At 36.6% G+C, this 23,782-nt stretch overlaps 2 protein-coding genes across 7 annotated transcripts in view; both read left to right on the top strand.

Moving 5' to 3' along the window:
• The window catches only part of miip (migration and invasion inhibitory protein), an 8,224-nt gene extending 3,200 nt beyond the window's left edge, over positions 1 to 5,024 (top strand). Inside the window, exons 3-9 of one of the 2 annotated variants that reach the window (XM_052609275.1) lie at positions 1 to 86; positions 200 to 311; positions 556 to 632; positions 728 to 854; positions 3,118 to 3,214; positions 3,479 to 3,610; positions 4,464 to 5,024. The exon at positions 1 to 86 is cut by the window's left edge and continues 8 nt beyond it. In XM_052609275.1, coding sequence (XP_052465235.1) covers positions 1 to 86; positions 200 to 311; positions 556 to 632; positions 728 to 854; positions 3,118 to 3,214; positions 3,479 to 3,610; positions 4,464 to 4,586 — 754 coding nt within the window. In that variant the 3' untranslated portion in view covers positions 4,587 to 5,024. Of the gene's footprint in view, positions 87 to 199; positions 312 to 555; positions 633 to 727; positions 855 to 3,117; positions 3,215 to 3,478; positions 3,640 to 4,463 lie in introns of both variants that reach the window. The other variant, XM_052609276.1, reaches the window with a different exon arrangement.
• A 338-nt stretch (positions 5,025 to 5,362) lies between these two features.
• On the top strand, positions 5,363 to 22,639 carry si:dkeyp-61b2.1 (tumor necrosis factor receptor superfamily member 8). Of its 5 annotated transcripts, none has more exons than XM_052609271.1 (11): positions 5,363 to 5,485; positions 6,982 to 7,012; positions 8,222 to 8,311; positions 9,571 to 9,757; positions 10,197 to 10,348; positions 11,018 to 11,186; positions 16,620 to 16,771; positions 17,110 to 17,259; positions 17,744 to 17,763; positions 18,590 to 18,788; positions 21,555 to 22,639. In XM_052609271.1, exons 1-11 carry the CDS (start codon positions 5,435 to 5,437, stop codon positions 21,773 to 21,775), a joined length of 1,422 nt encoding a protein of 473 aa, XP_052465231.1. In that variant the 5' UTR covers positions 5,363 to 5,434; the 3' UTR covers positions 21,776 to 22,639. The 5 variants fall into 5 exon arrangements, with proteins under 5 accessions (XP_052465231.1, XP_052465229.1, XP_052465230.1 ...); XM_052609269.1 differs by having other exon boundaries at positions 10,197 to 10,347; positions 11,008 to 11,186; XM_052609270.1 differs by having other exon boundaries at positions 10,197 to 10,347; positions 11,008 to 11,186; positions 17,113 to 17,259.
• The last annotated feature ends 1,143 nt before the right edge of the window (positions 22,640 to 23,782 follow it).

Raw genomic sequence — 23,782 nt, forward strand, 5'->3', positions numbered from 1 at the left:
TGACAGCACAACGACTGCGAGGCTGGAGATGGATACTATATCAGAGCGAAACATACGGCCTTTACTGGGCTATGATTGGATAGCAGGTGGGCGGACTGGAAGATTTTCCCCGTTTTAATTTGCATAGATGGAATACACCAATGTTTCCATGCAGGTGCTGTTTGGAAACCATGAAGGTTACAGTTTGATTTATTTTTAGGCCTGGTGGATGCTGAAAGCTCTCTTGAAGATCACTCGGAGCAGTTCTTTAGTGATCTCAGTAGATTCCGTCTGGCTAATCGAGATGAGTGTGTCCACAGCTTGTTATCAGGGTCAGTCTCTTTCTATGTCAATTGTTTCACAATGAAACCTGGTAGATAATGAGTTCTGGTACCATGCACTGAAAGTTACTTTCATCCTTCCTTTCGATGTCCCTTAACTGTGGTAAAATTTCTGTAACACATTGGCATCTGTGTCTTAAATCTATTATATCTCGCAAATCATATGCTTAATCCTGCGAGCTCACAAGATGTCGTAAAGATGTTTTGATCATGCAAATGCAATTTTTTTCCGCAGATTTCCATCTGCTGCTGATCTTGCATCTTCCTCATTCAGCAGTGATGAGCCGCAGCCACCTACAGACACACATCAGTGTAAGAGATCTACTGATTGGGGTTTTACGTGAAATCACGTTGTCATGCTTTTTTACATCATTATACTTCTCTTCATTTTTCCATTTGGTCCACAGGCACATTCTGCTACAGAATAAACAGTCGACTGTTTGCAGTTCCGCTGGATGCACAAGACGCCTGTCCAGTGTGCAAGATGCCCAAATCTAAACACCCTCATACTGAAAGAGAGCCTGCTTTAATCAGGTGCATATGTCAAAGTGCCCATTTATTCATATGTTACCTGTAATAAGTTTGGTGGAAAGAATATGTATTTATTTTTTGTTCAGCAAGGATGCATTAAATCGATCAAGTTACACTAAAGACATTTATAAATGTTACAAAAGATTTCTACTTTAAACAAATGCTATTCTTTTGAACCTAATAGTCATCAAAGCACCCTGATAAAAAGTATTGATGAGCTGTTTTTCAACTTGAAACACAAACATTTCTTGAGCAGCTAATCAGAATTTTAGAATGATTTCTGAAAATTCAGCTTTGCAACACAGAAATAAATTACATTTTAAAATATGTTTTAGAAATACAAACCCGATTCCCAAAAAGTTGGGACACTGTACAAATTGTGAATAAAAACAGAATGCAATGATGTGGAAGTTTCAAATTTCAATATTTTATTCAGAATACAACATAGATGAAATATATAAATGTTAACTGAGAAAATGTATAATTTTAAAGGAAAAATAAGTTGATTTTAAAGGGTGGGGTGAAATGCTATTTCATGCATACTGAGTTTTTTACACTGTTAAAGAGTGGGATTCCCATGCTAAACATGGACAAAGTTTCAAAAATTAAGTTGTACGTTAGAAGGAGTATTTCTGTTCCAAAAATACTCCTTCCGGTTTGTCACAAGTTTCGGAAAGTTTTTTCCGAGTATGGCTCTGTGTGACTGTGTTTCCTTATATGGGTCCTAAGGGCACGTCTGCCGGAAGTGGGACCAGTGGACGGAGTTTATTTTTACAGAGCATCAACGGAGTTGTGCAAGTGTTTGTGTTTGTTCCCTGCATTTCGAAGATGCTTGTTTTACAAACAAGGCCCAGTTTGACGATGGATTTGTGTATCGTTTATTTCTTAAGGATGATGCAATCCCAACGAAAAAGGGTCACGATCGTGTGTTGGAACCGCTTGCAGTGAGTAAAACTGCTTAAAATATCTCTGCCTCCTTGTTAGTGCGTCCGCCTCCCATGCCGGAGACCCGGGTTCGAGCCCCGCTCGGAGCGAGTCGTTGCTGCTGCTGCTCTCGTTCAGTTTCAGCCTCGGGATCTGATTCTGGATCATAAATAAACGGCTGAATCTGACTGTAAGCCATGGTTTGTTTTGGATGATGGTTTTTCCCTCACGGTAATGTCACAGCTTCCAAATGCTCTCAACGCAAAAGCCTACTGGCGCTCGTGATTCTTTAGCTCCGCCCACACGTCACGCCTCCAGCCGGTCGTGTTTTTCCGGGAAAAATCGGTACAGACTATCTTTCTCTTATGAATATAATAAAACTAAAGACTTTTTGGAGTTATGAAGGATGCAGTACTACTCTATAGGTACTCAAGATTAACAGGATATTGAGTGAAAACGAGCATTTCACCCCCCCTTTAAATTTCATGGCATCAACACATGTCCAAAAAGTTGGGACAAGGCCATGTTTACCACTGTGTGGCATCCCCTCTTCTTTTTATAACAGTCTGCAAACGTCTGGAAACTGAGGAGACAAGTTGCTCAAGTTTAGGAATAGGAATGTTGATCCTCTGCCCATCTTGACTTCTGAGAGACACTGCCACTCTGAGAGGCTCTTTTTATACCCAGTCATGTTCCCAATTGACATAATAAGTTGCAAATTGATCCTTCAGCTGTTCCTTATATGTACATTTAACTTTTCCGGCCTCTTATTGCTAGCTGTCCCGTCTTTTTTGGAATGTGTAGATCTCATGAAATCCAAAATGAGCCAATATTTGGCATGACATTTCAAAATGTCTCGCTTTCAACATTTGGTATATTATCTATATTGTATCATGAATAAAATGTACGTTTATGAGATTGGTAAATTATTCCATTCCATTTTTACTCACAATTTGTACAGTGTCCCAACCTTTTTGGAATCAGGTTTGTAAAAAAAACCTAATTTATTTAAAGTTTTTATAATATTTCATAATATTACAGATTATACTGTATTTTTGATCAAATAAATGCAGCCTCTGTGAGCATGAGAGAAAAAAATCTCTATTTGATTTTGGTATTCATATAGTTTTTCATTTTAAACAAAATGTTTATTTTAGTTATTCTAAATAGATCAAGTAGTTTAATACATAGAAGATTCAGACAATTATGTGCCATAAATGCCAGTCCAATATAAAATGGTTCAGAGGCTCTTTAGACATTACAGGTCAGAAAATTGCAGTTTCATTTATCTATTAGCTCTGTTTGGTTTATTTTATTGAGTGTTTGAGTGCATTTGTTTCAGGGTCAGTATTCCTCGCTCAACTCTGCTGCCAGCGCACAAATACAAAGCCCATCGCCGCTGCAGTTTTGACCCCTCTGACAGCCTGGGTTTGCCCTCTGTGAGTTTCATACAGTCAAATCAGCATTAACATTGAATTCTCGACTGATAAGACTAAATATATATAGAGCGGACCAATTGCCCTGGGGATATTTGGCCTTTGAGACTATCTGCATTGACTAATAATGTGTGTGACAGCTTTATTAATAGATAGTACAAGTTTTTTAGTGTTTGAATATTTTTGTCTCTAGTAAAGACCTTTAACCTTTAGTTGTCTTGATAAATGTGATTCTCAAAATCTTGCAAAAACATGCAAATATTGCAGCACTGTTTGTCCGGATGGTCCAATCCCAGCCTGAACTCTGGCTCTCAGATGAGCAGTTTGGATCTGCGGGGGTCCATGGTGAAACCAGCATCTACGGGAGGGTCAGCCTCATCCTGGATTGACCATGAACCGGTGAGACATTAAAGCGGAACACAGTCCAGGTGTTTAACTGTTGCTCATTGCCCCTTCTACATATTTCTCGTTGTTTTAAATGGCATTTCAGTATCACTTCATATGAAAACTGTAGAGTTTATAATATGTATTTTGTTACTGTTAATATCTGTTTTATAATGAACCTGCTTTAATGGCTACATTGGCGTGAAATCAGGCATCAGGGTGTTTTCCTGCGAATCATGCGTATCAGATAATCGGAAGATTTAGTTTTTCAGAAAACCATTGAACAAAAACAAACAAATGTGATCTTATTTAGAAATCTGATTGATTTCTTTTGAAAACCCAACAGCTGAAATGTGAACCCTGTGAACCCTCTCTGTACTTCCCTAATCATGTACTTAGTGCACTTTAAATACCCTGATGATGCACTTAAATATCCCAAACAAAGATACAGGCGGAACGCACGAGGAATAAACAGTCACTTCGCAGACAAATAAAAAAGAATCAGAAATTACCACAACTAAAGAGAATGAACTAAAAAAAGACTAAACAAGGACCAAAAAGGGAACAGAGAGGATTTTGGAAATCTTTTGGAAAAAAACTAAGTAAACCTGAGACGTTTGTGTTTCACCTTCATGGAAGTTTTGTGTCAAATGTGTAATGTTTGATTCATTGCAGTCTTCTAATATTACACAGACTTGTGTACTGTAGAAGAAAACCAAGGAAAGGCCTGGAGGCAATCCATTTATAGATTTGAAGTAACATTTGTGTCATTCATATGTTGGTGGCTGTTCATCTCAGTTGTTTTCTATGGATGATTTGTTTCTGTAACATTAATATATATAATAATTAACATTAATATTTTTTTTAGGATTCATCCTTACCCAGTGCAACGAGACATCGGCATTCTGACCAGCTTCAAAATGTGGTTTGTTTGCCGCGGTATCGCTTTCAGCATTCACAACCCCATGGCCGCTCTTATGCTCTTGAGTGATTGCAGAATGTGTTTTTTTACTTTTACTGAAAGGAATACTTATGTACATGTTGTATTTCTGTATGTGTAATAATGGAACACTAATCATTTTGTATGGATGTGAATTGTTGGCTTCTGACCAGTGGTAGTGTTAGCTTGTTTAGTGAGTTTTTTTATTTTTTTTTATTAAATACAATGACCCCTCCCCCCCACACCCCCAAACACACACACACACACACACACACAAGGAATAACCAATGTTTGTAAAAAAAAAAAAAAAAAAATTGTCATATCAATGAATGAATGAGGCAATGGCAAATAATGATATAGAGGTACAATAATGAATGATAATAATAATAAATAAATAAAAACAGTAATGTTCTTAAGTGAGGCAAATAAAGAGTTTTGTAAACTTTAACATGAAATGTGAAATTTCATATAAATTGCAACTAATATATATATATATATATATATATATATATATATATATATTTATTATTATTATTATTATTATTATTTTGTAGCTTTAAAAAGAAGATGAAGCATCATCTGGCTTCAGCAGTGTGTTTTAATGTTACCTGACTAAATAAGCTTTCATTTGTTGTAAAGGATTATTCATCTTGTGGACGTGTTGGTTTCTCTGTATGTTGATCAGTTATAGCTGAGTTTAGTCAAGTTTTGGTTTGGCTCCAATTTTGTATTTTCCTCAAGCAATAATAATATAAAAAAAACACTTCCTTTCAACTTTATTCTCATTGGTCCATTTGTCTGATCTTCCCACGCGCTCAAATATAAAGGCGCTGAGACTATAGGAGGCAAATGAATGACACATTTACTGCAGGATTGAGCATCTGCATCTGCTGTTAATCATGACACCATCTACCTCAACAAGAAACACTTTTATTCTGCTGTTTTATCTGGTGAGTGTGGCGTTTATTTCTAATGTATAGTTATAGTCGAATAGTCGTTTTTTTTATTAATAGTCATTTATCACGGATGTGACTTTTATTATTGTCGGTTTAGAATTGATGTGTGAATAAAGTGAGCTTCAAAATAAAGGTTCCAAATCAGAACCCCCAAAACCGTTTAAAGTTTAAATAGTTCTTGCTAAGAAGATGGAACGTGTTCCAAAGAACCTTTATTTAAAATGCGCTCTAGAAAGGCAGCTCTCTCGGTTTTGCGATTTTCGTAATACATAATGACATGAAATAATAAGTTTTCCATGAAAATCAGTTCCATTTCTGACATAATCCATATATAAATAATATTTAATAACGTAAGCGTTTCAAGACACTGAATGGAAAAAGCTGCTTATCGCTTTTAGCTCACTGGCCATTTGATAGGTTTTAGCCTTATTTGGATCACTTCAGAATTTAGTCACCAAAGAATTTCCAATTTAGTATGAGAACAACAAAACATGCCAGTTACTAGTAATCGTCTGCTCTCATTTCTACCCTCGGTTGTGATAGTTTAACCACAAGCTGACCAAATGAAGATCCCGATCTATCAACAGATCTCTAAACAGATCAGTTGAGGTGAGCCCTGTCTGTGTGAGCATTCAGTTTGATAAACAGGGAACCCCGATGCAGAAACAACCCACCCACTTAAAACCTGGGCACATAGTAATAACCTGGCTTATTTTTCTCAGCCTGTTTCCCTGTACATTTTGTGTGGTTTTCTGTGTAGTTTAAGTGACCAGGTCATTCAAAGCAAACTTGATAAGAATTTCTCGGTGGGTGTTTTTCACACGCATTGAGAAATTTCCATTTTGTGATCTGACCCTTATCTGTTTGTTCTTAGGCACAAAGACTGATTACGTGCATATGTGAATTTGTCAGTCCTCCTGTTATGCAACTGAGCAATGCAATGAAAACATGTAGATTGTCCTTCAGCTGCATTTTTTCCTTGACCCTTGTTGACACCAACCGGATGGTTGCTGTTTTTACTCTGGGTGACCCAGAACACCTGTTTGTGATTTCATCAATCTTTAACTCACTTGCTTTGATCTGATGATAGATCTCAGCTTGAAAACATTCTAGCTAAAAGCTTCTGTAACGAGCTGCAATTAAGGTCATCTAACAGGTTGACAGACCCCCAAAACAAACATTTCTTAATAATAGATCTTGCCATTAAATGTCACTTTAAATGCACACCCTTTAAGTTAATGCACTTATCTCCATATCAACAATGTGTCATCATAATGTTCCTTCTGGGTCAGAACTATGATGTTGCCTACTTGTTTTTGAACTGATTATGCAATCTGAAAACTGATGGGAACATAGCGATAAAAAAACACCTTTTGTTGATTCCTTTCGTAAGATACTAAAATGAGCCAGAGGTCTCAGATTGAGACCAATTACGCAGTTTTTGACTTCTCATTCTGATAAAACTTTTCACTGTTGTTTTCCTCTCACAGTTTTTTACATTTCTACACGTCAACGTTATTGGTAAGTTTATACCACTTCCATTTCTTTCATGTCATTCACCTTATTTCTGAAATACAAGCCACAGTCTGCCTACTTCAATAGTATTGTGTGCAATAACCATTATGGCGCCACTGACTTCGTCTTTTAGCGACTCATATATTGCCCATTATCTTGAAACTGGAAGAAAATTCTAAATAAAGAGTCCAAAAGGGGACAGTTCTTAAAAGAACCATTTTTGAAGAACATTTTAATAATTAAAAGAATATTTTTCCACTTTAACCCCCCCCCCCCCCCCCAATAGATTCCACAGATCTTAAAAGTTACACATGGAACCATCAACGCCATTAAAGACCGTTAAGACTGTATATGAACAATCTTTTCATAATGAACGCATTATAATAGCTAAACCTCATGTTTTAACCCAATTTGATGTACTAATGAATTGTAGACTAAGTAGTAGCAACTGTGGTATATGCAAACCATGTTTAGCTTACTGATGGTGTTTTACCAGAAATGATTACCTCACCACTTCATAACCATAAATTTTTGTGTAATGTCTAAAGAAGATTACACTAAAATTTACTCATGAAGCATGACCTAGTGTGCCCTTTTAGTAAGAACAGTGGTTAGTTCCTCAACCTTTTATTTAGTTCTATCGTACTGTATACTCATACGTCAGTTACTGGCGCATCTGGATGCAATCATCACTAGACAAATGATAGCTTAAAAGTCTTGTAGGGGGACTCTTATAACTACCTAGCAACTATTCCAAAAACATTAGCAAACCATCTTGAACAGCTGTGGTGAGTGGTGCAAAACTCATACTTGAGTGAAACTGAAAAACCATGCTGCTGGACCATGTGTAGATTAAAAGTGACAGATGAGTTGGTTAAAAATAGTCAGTCTGTCCCTTTTAGAACCTAACTGGAATTTACAAGCAGCGGTTCGTGTACTCATGGCCTTTACTGACCAAATTATTGCACCTTTTGTTAGATTAAAGCTTTGATTTCTGCAAATTGACTATAGGGAGTTTTTACTCAGCTTTTATCTAAACGATTTTCCCTCAAGTTTCACAATGTCTGTAATTTGTGTATGAGTGTGTACTTCGAAATCAGTCGCCAGTCACTTCAAAACTCGTGTAATCATGCTGTATGTGCTTTTACTCCTGCAAAGCTAGAAATTACTTTTGATGTCTTTTTTTTTTTTTTTTGCATTCTGTTTCGCACGTAGGTTATAACGGACAAAAGTGCGAAAGTAATTATTACCAGAAATCCACTCAGGAAATCCAAAGATGTGAACGCTGCAATCAAGAGTGTTCTGGTTAGTAGTAGCACAACATTTCCCAGCATTCGAGTTTCGAAAATGAAACAGGGTTGTTTTGCATTCTGAATTAATGGTGTCTTTATTCTTACATGCTTAAGAAACATTCCCGATCTTACTCTGTGTGATGCATCAGTGCATATTATTACATTATTACATACTTCAGCAAATTTGTATAAATTTTTCCAGCTGATGTCACTAAGGATTTTTTTATTTGGTAGGGAAATGTGGGAATGCCCACAACTCATCATTATATTTTGCATGGGATAAAATCAACCCAGTTTCTCATCACTGAATATCCTTTTCACTCAGAAAAGTCATGTAACACATGCAAAAAACGTCTCGCACTGCATCCTCTAGTGGACACTATGGGGAATGAAACACCCACTATGCTATGCCTCAGTGCATTGCCTGTCCACTTGGTGAGTGAGCAGTAAAAATAGTGGCAAACATACACCAATTTAAAAAGGGGGGCATGCCAATAACGCCTGGACAGCTAATATTTAAGGAGGGACATCCAGTTCAGTAAAGTTGGGAACATAACTGTCCTCAACAGCTATTTTTCTAAAAACTCCATAGTGCTTTCAAACACACTGAACAAACAAATGGCTTCTCAAGACAAAGAAAGTTGGTGTTTCCAGCTTTTCATAATCGAGGGATTATGACATCAATGAAAAAATTGCTAAATATAGGCCTAACATTGTTATAGAGGTGTTTGGATATTTAATTAAAAAAAAACATCGTACATATTATGCCTTTTAATACGTGAACGCAATGGTCAAACACGTCCATCTACGATGCATGCTTACAATGGAAAACCTATGCAAGCAGAATAAATGAATAAAGGCAATTGAAACTCTTTCTCACACAATTTGTATTTATGTCTCACAATTATTAATTTTTTTACTCGAAAATATGTGAGATATAAACTCAGAATTGTGAGAATAACAATTAAAATTGTGTGCTAAAAAGCCACAATTACATTTATAAAAAATGTTATTCTGTGGCAGAAACAGACTTTCATAAAAAAAAAACATGTGCAATGCAAATGCAATGCAAAAATGCATTTTTTCCCCCTCATCTAGCATGTTTATATAGAAAAAATGTGTTCTGTGTGAAGAGCCCCTAATCTGGATTAAGTGTAGTTTGAAAGTTTTTTATATTAATTTAATAAACAGTTGATTGGAATGTTCAGGATGTTTTTGTAGAATTTGTGTTCATTGACTGCTCTATGTTTTTGTGTATTTGGGTGGAAACAGAGGATAAAAATGAGAAGGAAGTTACTCCATGCACTCAGACCAGCAATAGAGTTTGCCTCTGTAAACCAGGTTTTTATTGCACTAGTGGAAACAATTATCAAACACACTGCCATCAACCATGTGTTCCCTGTGGAAAAGGCATGTTTCGCAGCACACCATCTCTGGAAGACTGCAGTCCTCATACAGAGTGAGTAAGATTCATTCAAATGCTACTGTTTTGCAATAATACCTTAAATACATACGGAAGCCCATTTTTGCCACGGAATGAAAAGATAAAAAAGGTATTTGAGACTTACAAATATTTAACTAGACAAAATGCACCACACAGTAGTTACAGGAAACAAAACACAACAATACAAAAACCTGATGGATATGGGGAAACACGTGAAAATGCCCCTATTATACCATTTTTAAGTTTCCTAATATTGTTTTGGGAGTCTCCTATAGTAGGTTTACATGCAGGCAATGTCAAAAAACGCTTCAGTTTCCTCAAAATATGCATTTAATATCCCCAAAAAATAACCCGAGTATTTGAGGAATATCAAACCAGTGCTGCCTTACAAACACACAACATTAAGACCAACCTGCTCTTGTCTCATGCATTCTCTCTCTGTATTTTTCCACAGTTGTGCTCGGTTGGGAATGATAATGCTCAGAGAGGGCACAGCGACACAGGACAATGAGTGTGGGAATGCCACAACAATGAAGCCAGCCTCGTCCTCTACCAAAAATATCATTACTACCACCACTTTCAATAGCACGTCCATTCCCATGACAGGTACTGACAAAACATGACACTGGATTCACTGTTGGGAGGTGTTGTCTGTATATACCTTTTTGGAAATCAATGTATAAAATATATTTGAAACTTAAAGTGAGGGAAATAGTAACCAGATTTATATAACTAAATAACTCAAACTAAAATAAAAATTAAGAAAAACTATATAGATTTAAAAAAAAAAAATATATACTACAAAAAAATTACAAAACATACAAAAAAATTAGTAAATCAAAAAGAAATGGTAAAATATAAAACTATTTATTCTAATTATTTATTGACTATAATATTATCATATTATAAAGTATAATAGTATCTCAATGCTAATAAAATAACACTGATAAAGGACAACATTTTGCAAAAAGAAAATTAAGCCTGTTGTAGAAATATTAGGATTTTTGCAGCATAGTTTTCATGACAATTAAGCACAATTGTCATTACCATAATGCAAATATACATGTGTGTGTGTGTGTGTCTGTAAATAAATAAATATAATTTTGTGTGAAGAGTCCGTTATCTGGATTAAGTGTAGTGTGAAAACAATTCAACAGTACAATTCAAAAGTTTTTAATATTAATTTAATAAACAGCAGATAAGATGTACAGATGATTTTGTAGAATATTTGTTGATTGACGGCTCTTTCTGTTTTTGTGTTTTTGGGTGAAACAGAGGATAAGAAGGAAGTTACTCCATGCACTAGAGTTTGCATCTGTAAACCAGGTTTTTATTGCACTAGTGGAAACAATTTGGACACAAACTGCCATAAACCATGTGTTCCCTGTGGAAACGGCACGTTCTCTAGCACAGCATCTCTAGAAGCATGCACTCCTCATACTGAGTGAGTAAGATTACATTATTCTTTCTTTTTTTTTCAGTTACTTCATAAATGAATAATTGCCATTTCTCTCCCTTTTGTAAATGTGACTTTTCAGAAAGGATGAATAAATTAAATCTAAACAATTTTCTATTTTTCAACCACATTGCAATTTGCGCTGTGGGCTGTACCACTAGCGCAGGGGTGTGGCCGCGGAATGCTTGAATGCAATGTAGCCTACTAAAACCGTAACATTGACGATCCAAATTCAGTACACACTTTATTAATAAAGCATACTGTATTTTCAAACAAGCAAAATAGCCCGGAATATGGAAGCATACATTGCACACTAAGCACATTATGCGATATATAAAAAGTGGGTAACACTTTAGTATAGGGTCCAATTCACACTAATAACTAGTTGCTTATTAGCATGTCTATTTTTAACATATTGGCTGTTTATTAGTGCTTATAAAGTACATATAATGCACGACATCCATAATCCTTCCCAATACCCTAAACTTAACTACTACCTTATAAACTATTAATAAGCAGCAAATAAGGAGTTAATTGAGGCGAAAGTCATAGTTAATGGTTAGTTAATAGTGAGAATTGGACCCTAAAATAAAGTGTGACCAAAAAGGGATCTAAAAAACCCAAGTTTGGTATACAGTTTATTAATAAAATATATAGCCTTCTACGTACAAGAAAGCAGATGAGGCAACGATATGAACACAACGTGCTGAATTTCACATTAAGTTTTCCCCCATATAAATAAACAAATGTGGCTTTATAGAGGAAGACAGTGTTGTAAAAAGGCAAATTCAGTATAAACATTGTTTATGTTGCAAACTATATACAGGCAAGCAGATGTGGCTGGAATATGAACGCAATTCGCGAAGTCTGATGTTAAGTGTTTTCCTCCAATAAAACCATTATTTAAAAATGCATTAAAAATGTATAATGCATTAAGACAGTGATATTAAAATAAGAAAGCAGGCTACATACCACAAATGATGCATCTTAACTGGTCAGCAGCTCATCCCAACAATGCTCTAGCCACAGCGAAAGTGGTAGCTATGCATAACAGACATTATAATTACAAAGTTTTTAAGTTTTTCAAATGTTGATTTTATAGTTCCAACATTACCTCAAACCATCTAACTGGTAGCTGATACAACTGTGGAAAGTCCGTGGCAGCTGAGCATATAAATGTGTAAAGTACAGCCATGAAAAAAAGTCAGAAAACCAGTGAGTATCTGGGGTGACCTCCATTTGCAACATCTCCTTCACATAGAGTTGATCAGGTTGTTGATTGTGGCCTGTGGAATGCTGGTCCACTCCTTTTCAATGACTGTGTGAAGTTTCTGGATATTGGGAGGAACTGGAACATGCTGTTGTATACTCGATCCAGAGCGTCCCAAACACGCTCAATGTGTGACATGTCTGGTGAGTATTCTGGCCATGCAAGAACTAGGATGTTTTCAGCTTCCAGGAATTGTGTACAGATCCTTGCAACATGGGGCGTGCATTATCATGCTGCAACATGAGGTGATGGTCGTGGATGAATGGCACATCACGGTACCTCTGTGCTTTCGAAATGCCATCAATAAAATGCACCTGTTTTCGTTGGTCATAACACATGCCTGCCCATATCATAACTCCACCGCCACCATGAGCTACTCAAACCACACATTGACATCAGCAAACCACTCACCCACACAACTCCATACACGCTGTCTACCATTTGCCCTGAACAGTGAAAACAGGGATTCATCCATGAAGAGAACACCTCTCCAAAGTGCCAGACACCATTGAATGTGAGCATTTGTCTACTCAAGTTAGTTACGACGAAGGGAATGGAGATGAGATTCCCTGAGAAGGTTTCTGACAGAGATTCTGTGCAGAAATTCTTTGGTTATGTAAACTGATTGTTGCAGCAGATGTCCGGGTGGCCGGTCCCAGACGATTTTGGAGGTGAAGATGCTGGATGTGGAGGTCATGGGCTGGTGTGGTTACACACAGTCTGCGGTTGTGAGGCCGGTTGGATGTACTGCCAAATTCCCTGAAACACCTTTGGAGACGGCTTATGGTAGAGAATGAACATTCAATTCACAGGAAACAGCTCTGGTGGAAATTCCTGCAGTCATCATGACAATGGCATGCTTCCTCAAAACTTGCAAGATCTTTGGCATTGTGCTGTGATAAAACTGCAGATTTTAGAGTGGCCTTTTATTGTGATCAGCCTAAGGCACACCTGTGCAGTAATCATGCTGTCTAATCAGTATCTTGATGTGTCACACCTGTTAGGTGGATGGATTATCTCGGCAAAGGAGAAGTGCTCACTAACAAAGATTTAGACAGATTGTGAACAATATTTGAGAGAAAAACTCTTAGATCTTAAAGTTCAGCTCATGACAAATGGTTCCAAAAACAAGTGTTGTGTTTCTAATTTTGTTCAGTATGATTGCTATCTTAATTCCTTTTTAATGCCTTAATGTCACATTAAGCGTTTTCAAATTTTTTTTTTTTCTTAGGAGGAAAACACGTGTGCATGTCGAGTTCATATTCCGGTCACATCTGCTTCCCAGTAGGCAATATAGTTTGCAACATTAATAAGGTGTATATCAAATTAGGCCTTTTTATACCACTATCTTTTTAAAAAAGGAAAACATTCATTTCAGCATGTTGGGTTCATATTCTCATCTGCTTTCCTGTACGTAGTAACCTATACTTTATTAACAAATTGTAGCAATAAATATAATGAATTTGGGATTTTTACATCACTGTCTTCTTCCCTTGTGTCACGTTTAGCATTTTATTTATAATGGTTTTCAATGACACTTGCAACGTGCATTTTTGCGCATTAATTGCTTTCATATTCTGGAGAGAGAGAAAAAAGAAAAAAAGAATGTATGGTTAAATCTTTTTCTTCTTATATTTGCACCACATGGTCTGAAAATTGAATTGTGAAGTGTTACACAGTTCTGATGTAACAATAACCCACTGAGGACAAGTAGCCCAAAAAGGAGCACAAATAAACAGAATTTAATAATGACATGAATGTGAGTAGACTTGACAAAACTCACTACACAGTAGTTACAGGGAAAAAAATACACTAATACACAAACCTGATGGACATGGGGAAACACAAGACCATACCCAATGACGAAGTGGAACTAATACATGACAATAAACTAATGAGAAGACACATGAACTAAAGAACAGGGATCACATCAGGGGTATATGGAAGGCAGATGGAGCAAAAGTCTATAAATGGAACTCACAAGATTTTTTTATCCATAGATGCACATTATGGTCATGTTAAAGTGACCCTATAATGCAATTTTTAAGGTTCCTAATATTGTTTTGGGAGTCTCCTACAATGGGTCTACATGAAGGCAATGTCAAAAAATGCTTTAGTTTTCTCAACTCACTATCCAACGACTCTCAAACAAGTCTATGATTCACTCTCTATAAACCCCTCCTTTTCCATACTCTTCTCTGATTGGTCAAATGTGCCAGTCTGTTGTGATTGGTCTACCGTGCATAGAGCATGTGGGGAAATGACACGCCCATTGCAATAGTTCCGTATTTTGAGCACTCAAAAAAATTAAATAAACATCTATTATAGGGCTGCACGATAAATTGAAATTAAAATCGTAATCGCAGTTAGGCTAAAGCTGTGATTGTCATGTGTAACTTCCAGTAAAGAACGGTTTTGTGATCAGCAGTAAATCTCCATTTGAAGGCCAGAGGGCGCTCTCGCGCTGAAACTCCAAATACGTGTTATTAAATGCGTTATTTTCACGTGCACGCTTTCAAACAGCTGTCATTATCGCGAGTGATTTATTCTATTTCATAATCGTACGATTATATCATCCGCAATTTTTTGTGTTCCTTGTCAGTGAACTACGTCTCTGTGTAGTAAATGCTGCTCCATCTCAAAGCAAGTGATGGAGATTTACTACTGATTACAGAACCGACTTGTTCAACCAACACCGACGTGTTCACCTTCTCTGGTTTAAGCAGCGGTCTCTTACTTTACTTTTAAATTTCGCTTGAAAGCCAAATTCCCTGTGCACAATTGCATGCTCAGACTCACATTGAACGCGTCTTTCTCACTCTCTTCATATGATCAGTGAAATCTGACTCCTGCTGCACTGTGCTGCGGCTCTGCTGTGCACGCTGTATAGAGTAGAACATTAACTATCAGTTTCAGTCAATCCATTGTCCAACTGAACTAAATGGTTTTTATTCCTAAGAACAAAAGCATACGTGCATACCACTGTATCATTAAAAATGTTTATCATTGTCAAATATGCAAATATAGTCTCAAATACAGAAGTTGCATTGGCTGCTGTGAGTGTTGCCATGCAAACATTGATAAACAGTGCTTTGACAGTCAAATTTCACATTCCATTTAAAGACTTTTGGCCCTATCTACCTTCCATATGACAAATAAAGGAATTACACTACAAGGAACCAGGAAGCATGACTAAACAGGAAACATGTTTACGATGAAATTACAAAATAAGAGACAAAAATAAATGATTATAAACCAAACCAAAACAGACATGGCATCTGCTTTTTTTCTCAGAACTGTCAGAACTGTTTTTATTTTTATGATGGAAACAAGCTTCCATAAAATTGAAATAAAAAAGAATAGTAAATGAGAATCCTTCAGACTTGCATTCGATCCATACAGGGGCCAGAATATCATACAGGTTGGCTCTTTTGAATTTCAGTAAGATAGCATTGTGGCAACTAATATTTTAGCAGGCTTAAATATATTTTATAAGCATGTTTTGAGGAGCTATGCCATTTACACAATTGGCACTAAGCAGCTAGTCCTTTATTTAACAATTCAGCTGTTTTAAAAAGGGGATGAACACAGCAGAAATTCATTTGAAGGAAAGACGAACAGTCATATGTGGTCAAACAGTCATATGTGGTCACACAGTAGCAAGTTTCACACTTTTTTATTCACTCTATCTTTCTCTGTCTGTTGCTCACTTTCTTTATCTCTCACACACACATTTATCTTTGAGGTTTCTACTTGTCACCTCTTTTTGTTTTTTGTCATATGTGTATGGGAATCAACACACAGCCACTTTGAAGAGTACAAGCAGCTATAAATAGTTAAATACTGTATGGTTAGAAGATAAGCCCTATCACAATTTAGTATGAAAATATAAGTCAGAAAGAAGAACAATCATATTTAAGTATGCAAAGTACAGTGCTATCAGCTCTGTCGGTTATTTTGAGGTCTGAACATTGTTCATATGGGAAAGTTCAATTTAAGGTTGAATTATTTGCAGATTATTTAGTAGAGGATTAAGAACAAACACTAACCAGAGTATTTGAGGAATATCAAACCAGTGCTGCTTACAAACACACAATATTAACACCAACCTGCTCTTGTCTCATGCATTCTCTCTCTGTATTTTTCCACAGTTGTGCTCGGTTGGGAATGATAATGCTCAGAGAGGGCACAGCGACACAGGACAATGAGTGTGGGAATGCCACAACAATGAAGCCAGCCTCGTCCTCTACCAAAAATATCATTACTACCACCACTTTCAATAGCACGTCCATTCCCATGACAGGTACTGACAAAACATGACACTGGATTCACTGTTGGGAGGTGTTGTCTGTAAAAAAAAAAAAAGTAAACTTAAAGTAAGGAAAATAGCAACCAGATAACTAAATAACTAAAATAAAAATAAAAGCTATACAGAAATATTAGGATTTTTATTGCAGTGTTTTCATAACAATTAAGCCTATTCTCACTACCTTAATGCATATATTTATATTTTTTTTTAACTAAAAATTTAAGTATGTATGTATATATGGTAGTGTATGTTGTGCTGATTTAAATAATACATAATATAATGTCAAAATAAAAATAGTTCTGTTACATTAACTTTTGTTTTGTTGTCATCAGCAGGGGTCACTGTACAACTCAAAGACAAGGCAGAAGAGATCCAGTCCCACTTGCTGCTGCTATTAATCTTAATGTTGATAATCTTGTTCATGGCTGGATTCTGTATCCTGAAGAAAAGCGTGGCAAAGAAAACCCTTTTAAAATGGTTTGGTATGATATAAAGATCAAATGCAGTGGATCTTTTGAATACTTCAGAATTGAATAGGACTTGAAATCAACACAAATAACACAACTCTTTAATGATGCTGTATTTGTCAGCAGTCATTTTTTTGTGTATTTTCAAAAACTAAATTTAAACCCAAGAAACAACTTTTGGAACCACAGCATTGTATTGTCATGTCTAAAGTGCAGTGTAGTGGCTATTAGTGGCCTGGAATCCACCCAGATCAGTTATTACTGTAAAATGCATTGCATTTTCTCTCACGTGTTTTAATTCCCATAAGGTCAGATTCAGCATAAACATTCACAGTGTTTCAGAATGACATGCATTTAACACATCCATAACAACCCGAGAAACCACAGAACGCCTAAGCACGCAACAAACAGCTCACACTATCACTGTTGCGCCTACTTGAGCTGCTCACAGTGTCTGACATATGCACCCTATTGACTTATTTCTTGTTTTCATTTTCAGGTTTTATAAACAGACAACGTGTAAGTACTTCTGTGTGATTGCATGTCAAAATAAATGAAATTGATTTTGTTCATATAACTGATTGTTTAAAGGAATGGTTCACACAAAAATGAATATTTGCTGGAAATTTACTCACCCTCAGGCCATCAAATAAGTAGATGAGTTTGTTTCTACATCACAACAGATTTGGAGAAACTGACATTCCGTCACTTGCTCCGCAATGGATGCTCTGCAGTGAATGGGTGCCGTCAGAATGAGAGCCCAAACAGCTGATAAAAACATCACAAGTAATCCAAACCACTCCAGTCCATCAGTTAACACCTTGTGAAGCCAAAAGCTGTGTTTGAAAAGAAGAAATCCATCATTACAGCATTTTTACTCCTTAAGACAGTTCTGGATAAAACACCAGTCCATAAGTCCTGTTTTGATCTGTGCAGATTTCTCTCCTGATTCAGACTTTTTCACTGAAGAAAGCGTTTTTATGGAAAGAGGACTCAAATTTTATCCAGAAGCAATGGTTTGAAGTTAAAAGCTTCTTGATGGATTGGTTTCTTTCAAACACACAGCTTTTGCCTTCACAAGACATTAATTGATGGAATGTTTTTATTACCTGTTTGGACTCATTCTGACGGCACCCATTCACTGCAGAGGATCCATTCGTGAGCAAGTGATGGAATCTTAATTTCTCCAAATCTGTTCCTATGAAGAAACAAACTCATCTACATCTTGGATGGCCTGAGGGAGAGTAATTCTCCAGCAAATTTCAATTGTTTTAAGTGTTCCTTTAAAATAAAATTCCTTTAAAATGATCAGGTTTCCTTTAATTTTGTTTATTGGTCCCTGTAGGAAGATAATCCACCCCAGAGTCAAACTGAATATGACAATCAAATTTTGTCTAATTCCCAATTGGAGACTACAGTACCAGTCGGCAGTGCTGGCAGAGAGGTCAAAGGTCAGAGTACGGGGCCCATGCCCCAATCCGGAGCTGTGCAGCAGGTCACAATGGAGCACAATGGGAAGGGTGAGAACGTCAGCAATACTGTTGGTGAGTCCCCTAAATGTCTTTATGTTAAATTTGCATTGCATTGTATTTGAATTTGAACTCACTGTACATAATCTTCATAGAAGATTTAAAGGATTAAAGTCTGTCATGATTAAACACAAAAAAGCACCACAAAATGGGTATTATATTTCAAACAATAAATAGGTATTTTTTAGCATCTTCGCTTCTGATATAGCTCTTGAATTGAAGTTTATTTTATCACTCGGATCTGTTGAATGACTTCTGGATTATAGTTCATAAATCATATGAACACTGCACAAAATGCTGCTTTTCCTCAGTATTTTGTCTGGTTTTCTGTTATGGATACATTTACTTGACACGAGATTTAATGTGAAAAATGTATCAAAATTAAGTGTATACATACCTAAAAGGGACATCAGATGCCCATTTTCCACAAGTTGGTATTGATGAAATGTCTGCAACATTCTTTGGTTAACATTCATGGTCGTGTAAAACAACCCAGTTTTTACCTTGTCAAAAACAGCTGAATCCACAGAGAACCGTTTCAGTGCGTGCCTCTTTAAATGATAATGAGCTACTGCTCACCCCGCACCGCTCATTGTGTATTCGGTGGCACAAAACTATTTTTTTCATCTGCTGAACAAAAAAAACACTGATTGAAAATCAGAATCAATCCTGCTATCTATCACAAACTCGAGAATTTAAAACGACAGAGGAGCTTGCACTTAGAACGGACAGATGATATACTTGTGTTGATGATAATATTGTTATCTTTATAGTTATCATTCTTGGTGTGAACTGGCCTTTATGCACTATTCTATCACAATTTGTAGTATAAATAGTGTGAGTAGTGCAATCACACTGAAAAATCCCAAAAGAAAAGTGCATTTTAAAAACCCGGATGATGCACTTGAACATGAAGTTTGTAATGTTGGACACTTCATGCACTCAGGGTCTATCAGACTCCATAATGAATGACAAAAATAACCTCATATAATTCATACACATGGTTGAGTACATAATGCATAAGTACATAGTGTATAAGTGCATAGTGCGTCATTTGGGACACAGCTTTTTAAAAACAAAACAAATCCTTTATGTCCTCAGTGGCTCTGATGTTGGGAAAAATGGAGACTCTTATGTTCACTTTTACATCCAACTAGAAAACTTTTACATGTCGCTACAGCTGCTTGAGTACGGAGATAATGGTGGACAGCGTACAACTGGCTGAGGGCAGGGACATGCTAATGTCAGCAGTCGTGGGCGGGGCTTGAGCAATATGATGTCGATATGATGTCGATATGATTTTGGGGATAAAAAAAAAAGGAGTGAATGGATTTTTATCATTTTAAGGTGGTTGTGTCCACACACTTCTAAGACACATTTATGAGCAAACACCATGTTAAGGTGCATTTTTTATCCAAAAAAATAACTAATCGTGCCATTGGGGTAAGAAAATAATTATCCTTTTTGTGTTTCACAGAAGACAGAAAATCACTGTCTATTTATGGGCAGCTATTAATTTGCAAGCCAGAAGCATTTTGCAATTCCTTCCAAAGAATATTTATTTTTTGTTAGTACTGGCAAACCACTTTAGGAGGTTGGATCTTAAATGTTTTTAAATTGTTTGTTTGACGTGTGATTAAGTTCTTCTGACATTTAACTTCTGGAACAGACACGCCTCATGTTTCCTCAGCACTTAATCACAGAGCATTTTATCTTCAAATACTCTATTGTCTTTATTCCCATTTTACTTCCTGTTTTGTGTATATGTGTTTGTGTGTGTTTGCCAAGACTCAGTAGCCTGTAATAATAAAAACGCTCAAGCTATGACAAACTGACCAAGAATAAAACTTGAATCAACAAGCAATGCCAGTCAGACTATTTACTGTTCCTGTTGGAGTTTATTCAAAAACACCCAGTCTCGTTTCCTCTCTGTCTGCTGGCCAGGAGAGTATTTTAAGCTGCATTCCAAAGCTAAGGCTGGCATCATTACCGTGCCTTCTAATGCAACAGACACACACACACACACACACACACAGACACAGACACAGGCACAGGCACTGGCACACAAACACATATAAATATATATGTATAAATAATTTGTTTGTTTTTTGATGAAATCTTCTCACAAAGGCTGCATTCATTTGATCAAAAATACAGTAAAACCAATAACATTGTAAAATATTATTACAATTTAAACTAACAGTTTTATATTTGAATATATTTTAAAATACAGTTTATTCCTTTGATGGCAACTTGAAAAAATACTGCTTATTTTTTATTTTTTTGGAAACCATCATTTAAAAGTCTTGGATTTCTAAAAAAAAAAAATGATGAGGCAAAAATCATTGATAATGAGAACCGTTATTAATAATAATGCATAAGTAATAATGATAATACAAAAAAGAAAATGAGCTCAAATCAGTATATAAAAATGATTTCTGAAGGATCATGAGACACTTAAGACTGGAGTAATGATGCTGGAAATTTAGCTTTGCATCACAGGAATAAAACATGACATTTTAAAATAGAAAAGTTATTTAAAATGGAAATAATATTTAATATTATGGCTGTTTTTACTGTATTATTGATCAAATAAATGCAGCCTTGGTAAGCACAAGAGATATAAGTAAATAATAACGATTCCAATTAGATTTCGGTCTAAAAGGTACCTTAGAATGCAGTATACTTATGCTGCCTGATAACGCCTAGGGCTTTAATAGGGGTCAGTTTTGATTTTAAGTTGCCAGTCATGTTGACTTCATCATCATTTGTCTATTTTAGGATCCATCTACATCTACTCTCCTGGAATGGTGATTTTGGGCTCCAACTCGGGTGATAAAAAGGAAGAGGCAGGACTTTGCGAAGAAGGCGTTCCCCTCATCAGCAGACCACAGCAAGAGTCAAATCCACCCTCGCAAGAGGTCAGAATCAGAATAAGCGCACCGGAAGAGGCTGAGGAGGAACTGAGCTTGAGTTTTCCTGTGCCAGCAACTGAAAAGTGAGAACTTGAACATGTGGTTTCTTGCATGAACTTCAGAATGGCCTTCAGGAAGATACCAGGTTGAATCACAAGGCTGAAAACACACAAGCTGCCAGTTTTAAGATTCCCGGTAAAGGATGGCATCAGAAAGGCCCAAGTCATGGTTTCAGTTCCAGAGAAACATGCACACTGGCTAAATGTACAGGCTACCTTGATTGCAACGTATGTCAAATACAGAATGTGCAGATGTACCAGATGGGAATCAACAAGTAATGATTTTAGCTTTTTTTGCACATCAAGAAAAAAGATTTATGCTTAATTTAAGTCGGTCAATTTTTATAAATGCACATGTCTGTATTGCCGCTTCAGCAAAACTGGGGCAAAAACAAGCATGAAGACTGTGCACAGGAGGTACAGACAAAAGGGTGAGAACAACACCCACAAAGGTGTTAGGAGTTTTCATAACGTGCATCCTATAAGACAGTATAAATGACACGCACATGGCGTGTATGAATTGTTTTATTGTTTAAGTGAGTGGTCGAGAACCTAACGACTAGATCTATATGTTTTTAAACAGACTTTTGCTCTACTGTGTGGGTGTTTCATATGCATGTCTGAAAATACCCAACCTCACCTTCGGAAAGAAGTGTCTGATTTGACTGTTGTAGGAGGTCGTGTTGGGACAAGCTGTATTCACCCTGCAACCTTTACAGAGCATGATCAAAATGACATTTCTAGTGTTGCAGTAGAAGACGCTTCTCACATCTCACATCCTCCAGACACTTGAGCTTGTGTTGTTTTGCATGTTTTTTTTTTGTAAATTTGTCAATGAATGTGTTCTGATGCTTTATTATTATGAATTCAATAAAGTCCATTCCTTCAGCAATTACAGAATGTCTCTCTCTCTATCATACTGTCTTTCTATCATTCTGTTGTTGTTTTTTCTACTGTTCTATCATTTTATTCTCTGTTCTTTCTATCATATCTACCATTCATTCTCACTGTCATTCTGTACTTTCTATTGTTCTATCTATCATTCTGTCATTCTTTCAATTGTTTTGTCTATTGTTCTATCCAGTCAAGTCACCTTTATTTGTTTAGCGCTTTACACAATACCGATTGTGTCAAAGCAGCTTTAAAGTGTTAAACAGGAAAACAGTTGGTCAGTAATGCAAGAGGACAATAAAAAAGTCAGGTCATTGTTGATTCAGTGATGTCATCAGCAATCATGCCGACAATCTTGCCAGAAATTAAGTGTCCCTAACTAAGCAAGCCAAAGGTGACAGTAGCAAGGAACTAAAACTCCATTGGTGAAAAAACCTTGATAGAAACCAGGCTTAATCCGGGGGCCAGTTCTCTTGTAGCCAGACGAAACCAGCATGGTGTGGTTTAATTGCAGGATGCAACAAAGGTCAGGTTGTGCAGAGGGCTCACCTGGTTCCAGTGGTCTTGTGCCGATGGTGGTCGAGGTGACGAGGTCTTCACAGGGATCTGTTTCTGGGATGCATCTAGTTGTCCTGGTCTCTGGTGACATTGAGGGCTGTAGAGGTCATCTCTAGGTGCCGATCCACCATCTGGACTGGATATGGACTGGATCCGTATGGCTACAGTGAAATACTTAGTACATGTGATTCTTCTTACTATGTAGTATGTACATTTGGGATTATGAGAAAGGTTCCCAGTTCCGGCTGACCTAATTAATGCAGCCTAGCAATCCTTTAATAGACCTTAATGGTAGAAATATGATGTGTGTTATGTGTAAGCTGGGTTAAAGAGATAGAAACAACGCTAGATAGATTGATCCAGAGTTTGGGCACTAAATTAAAAAAGGATCTGCCGCCCGCAGTTGATTTTGGTATTTTATCAAATAGCCAGAGTTTTGAGAACGCAGTGGACGTGAAAGATTATAATGCAAGATTTTAAAGTGTATGCAATGTTCAGTACAAAGCCAGTGTAGAGATGACAGAACCAGGCTAATATGGTCATACCTCCTGGTTCTAGTAATCTTCTGTCATTCTAATAATTGTTC

Source organism: Carassius gibelio, chromosome A11 (genome assembly GCF_023724105.1).
Source record: "Carassius gibelio isolate Cgi1373 ecotype wild population from Czech Republic chromosome A11, carGib1.2-hapl.c, whole genome shotgun sequence".
Lineage (NCBI taxonomy): Eukaryota > Metazoa > Chordata > Actinopteri > Cypriniformes > Cyprinidae > Carassius > Carassius gibelio.

Excerpts from the sequence above, each read along its gene's own strand:
- si:dkeyp-61b2.1 (XM_052609269.1), top strand. The coding sequence starts at position 5,435 with ATGACACCATCTACCTCAACAAGAAACACTTTTATTCTGCTGTTTTAT. Across the intron at positions 8,312-9,570 it reads CTGCAATCAAGAGTGTTCTG|AGGATAAAAATGAGAAGGAA; the intron begins GTTAGTAGTAGC and ends GGGTGGAAACAG. Across the intron at positions 9,758-10,196 it reads GACTGCAGTCCTCATACAGA|TTGTGCTCGGTTGGGAATGA; the intron begins GTGAGTAAGATT and ends ATTTTTCCACAG.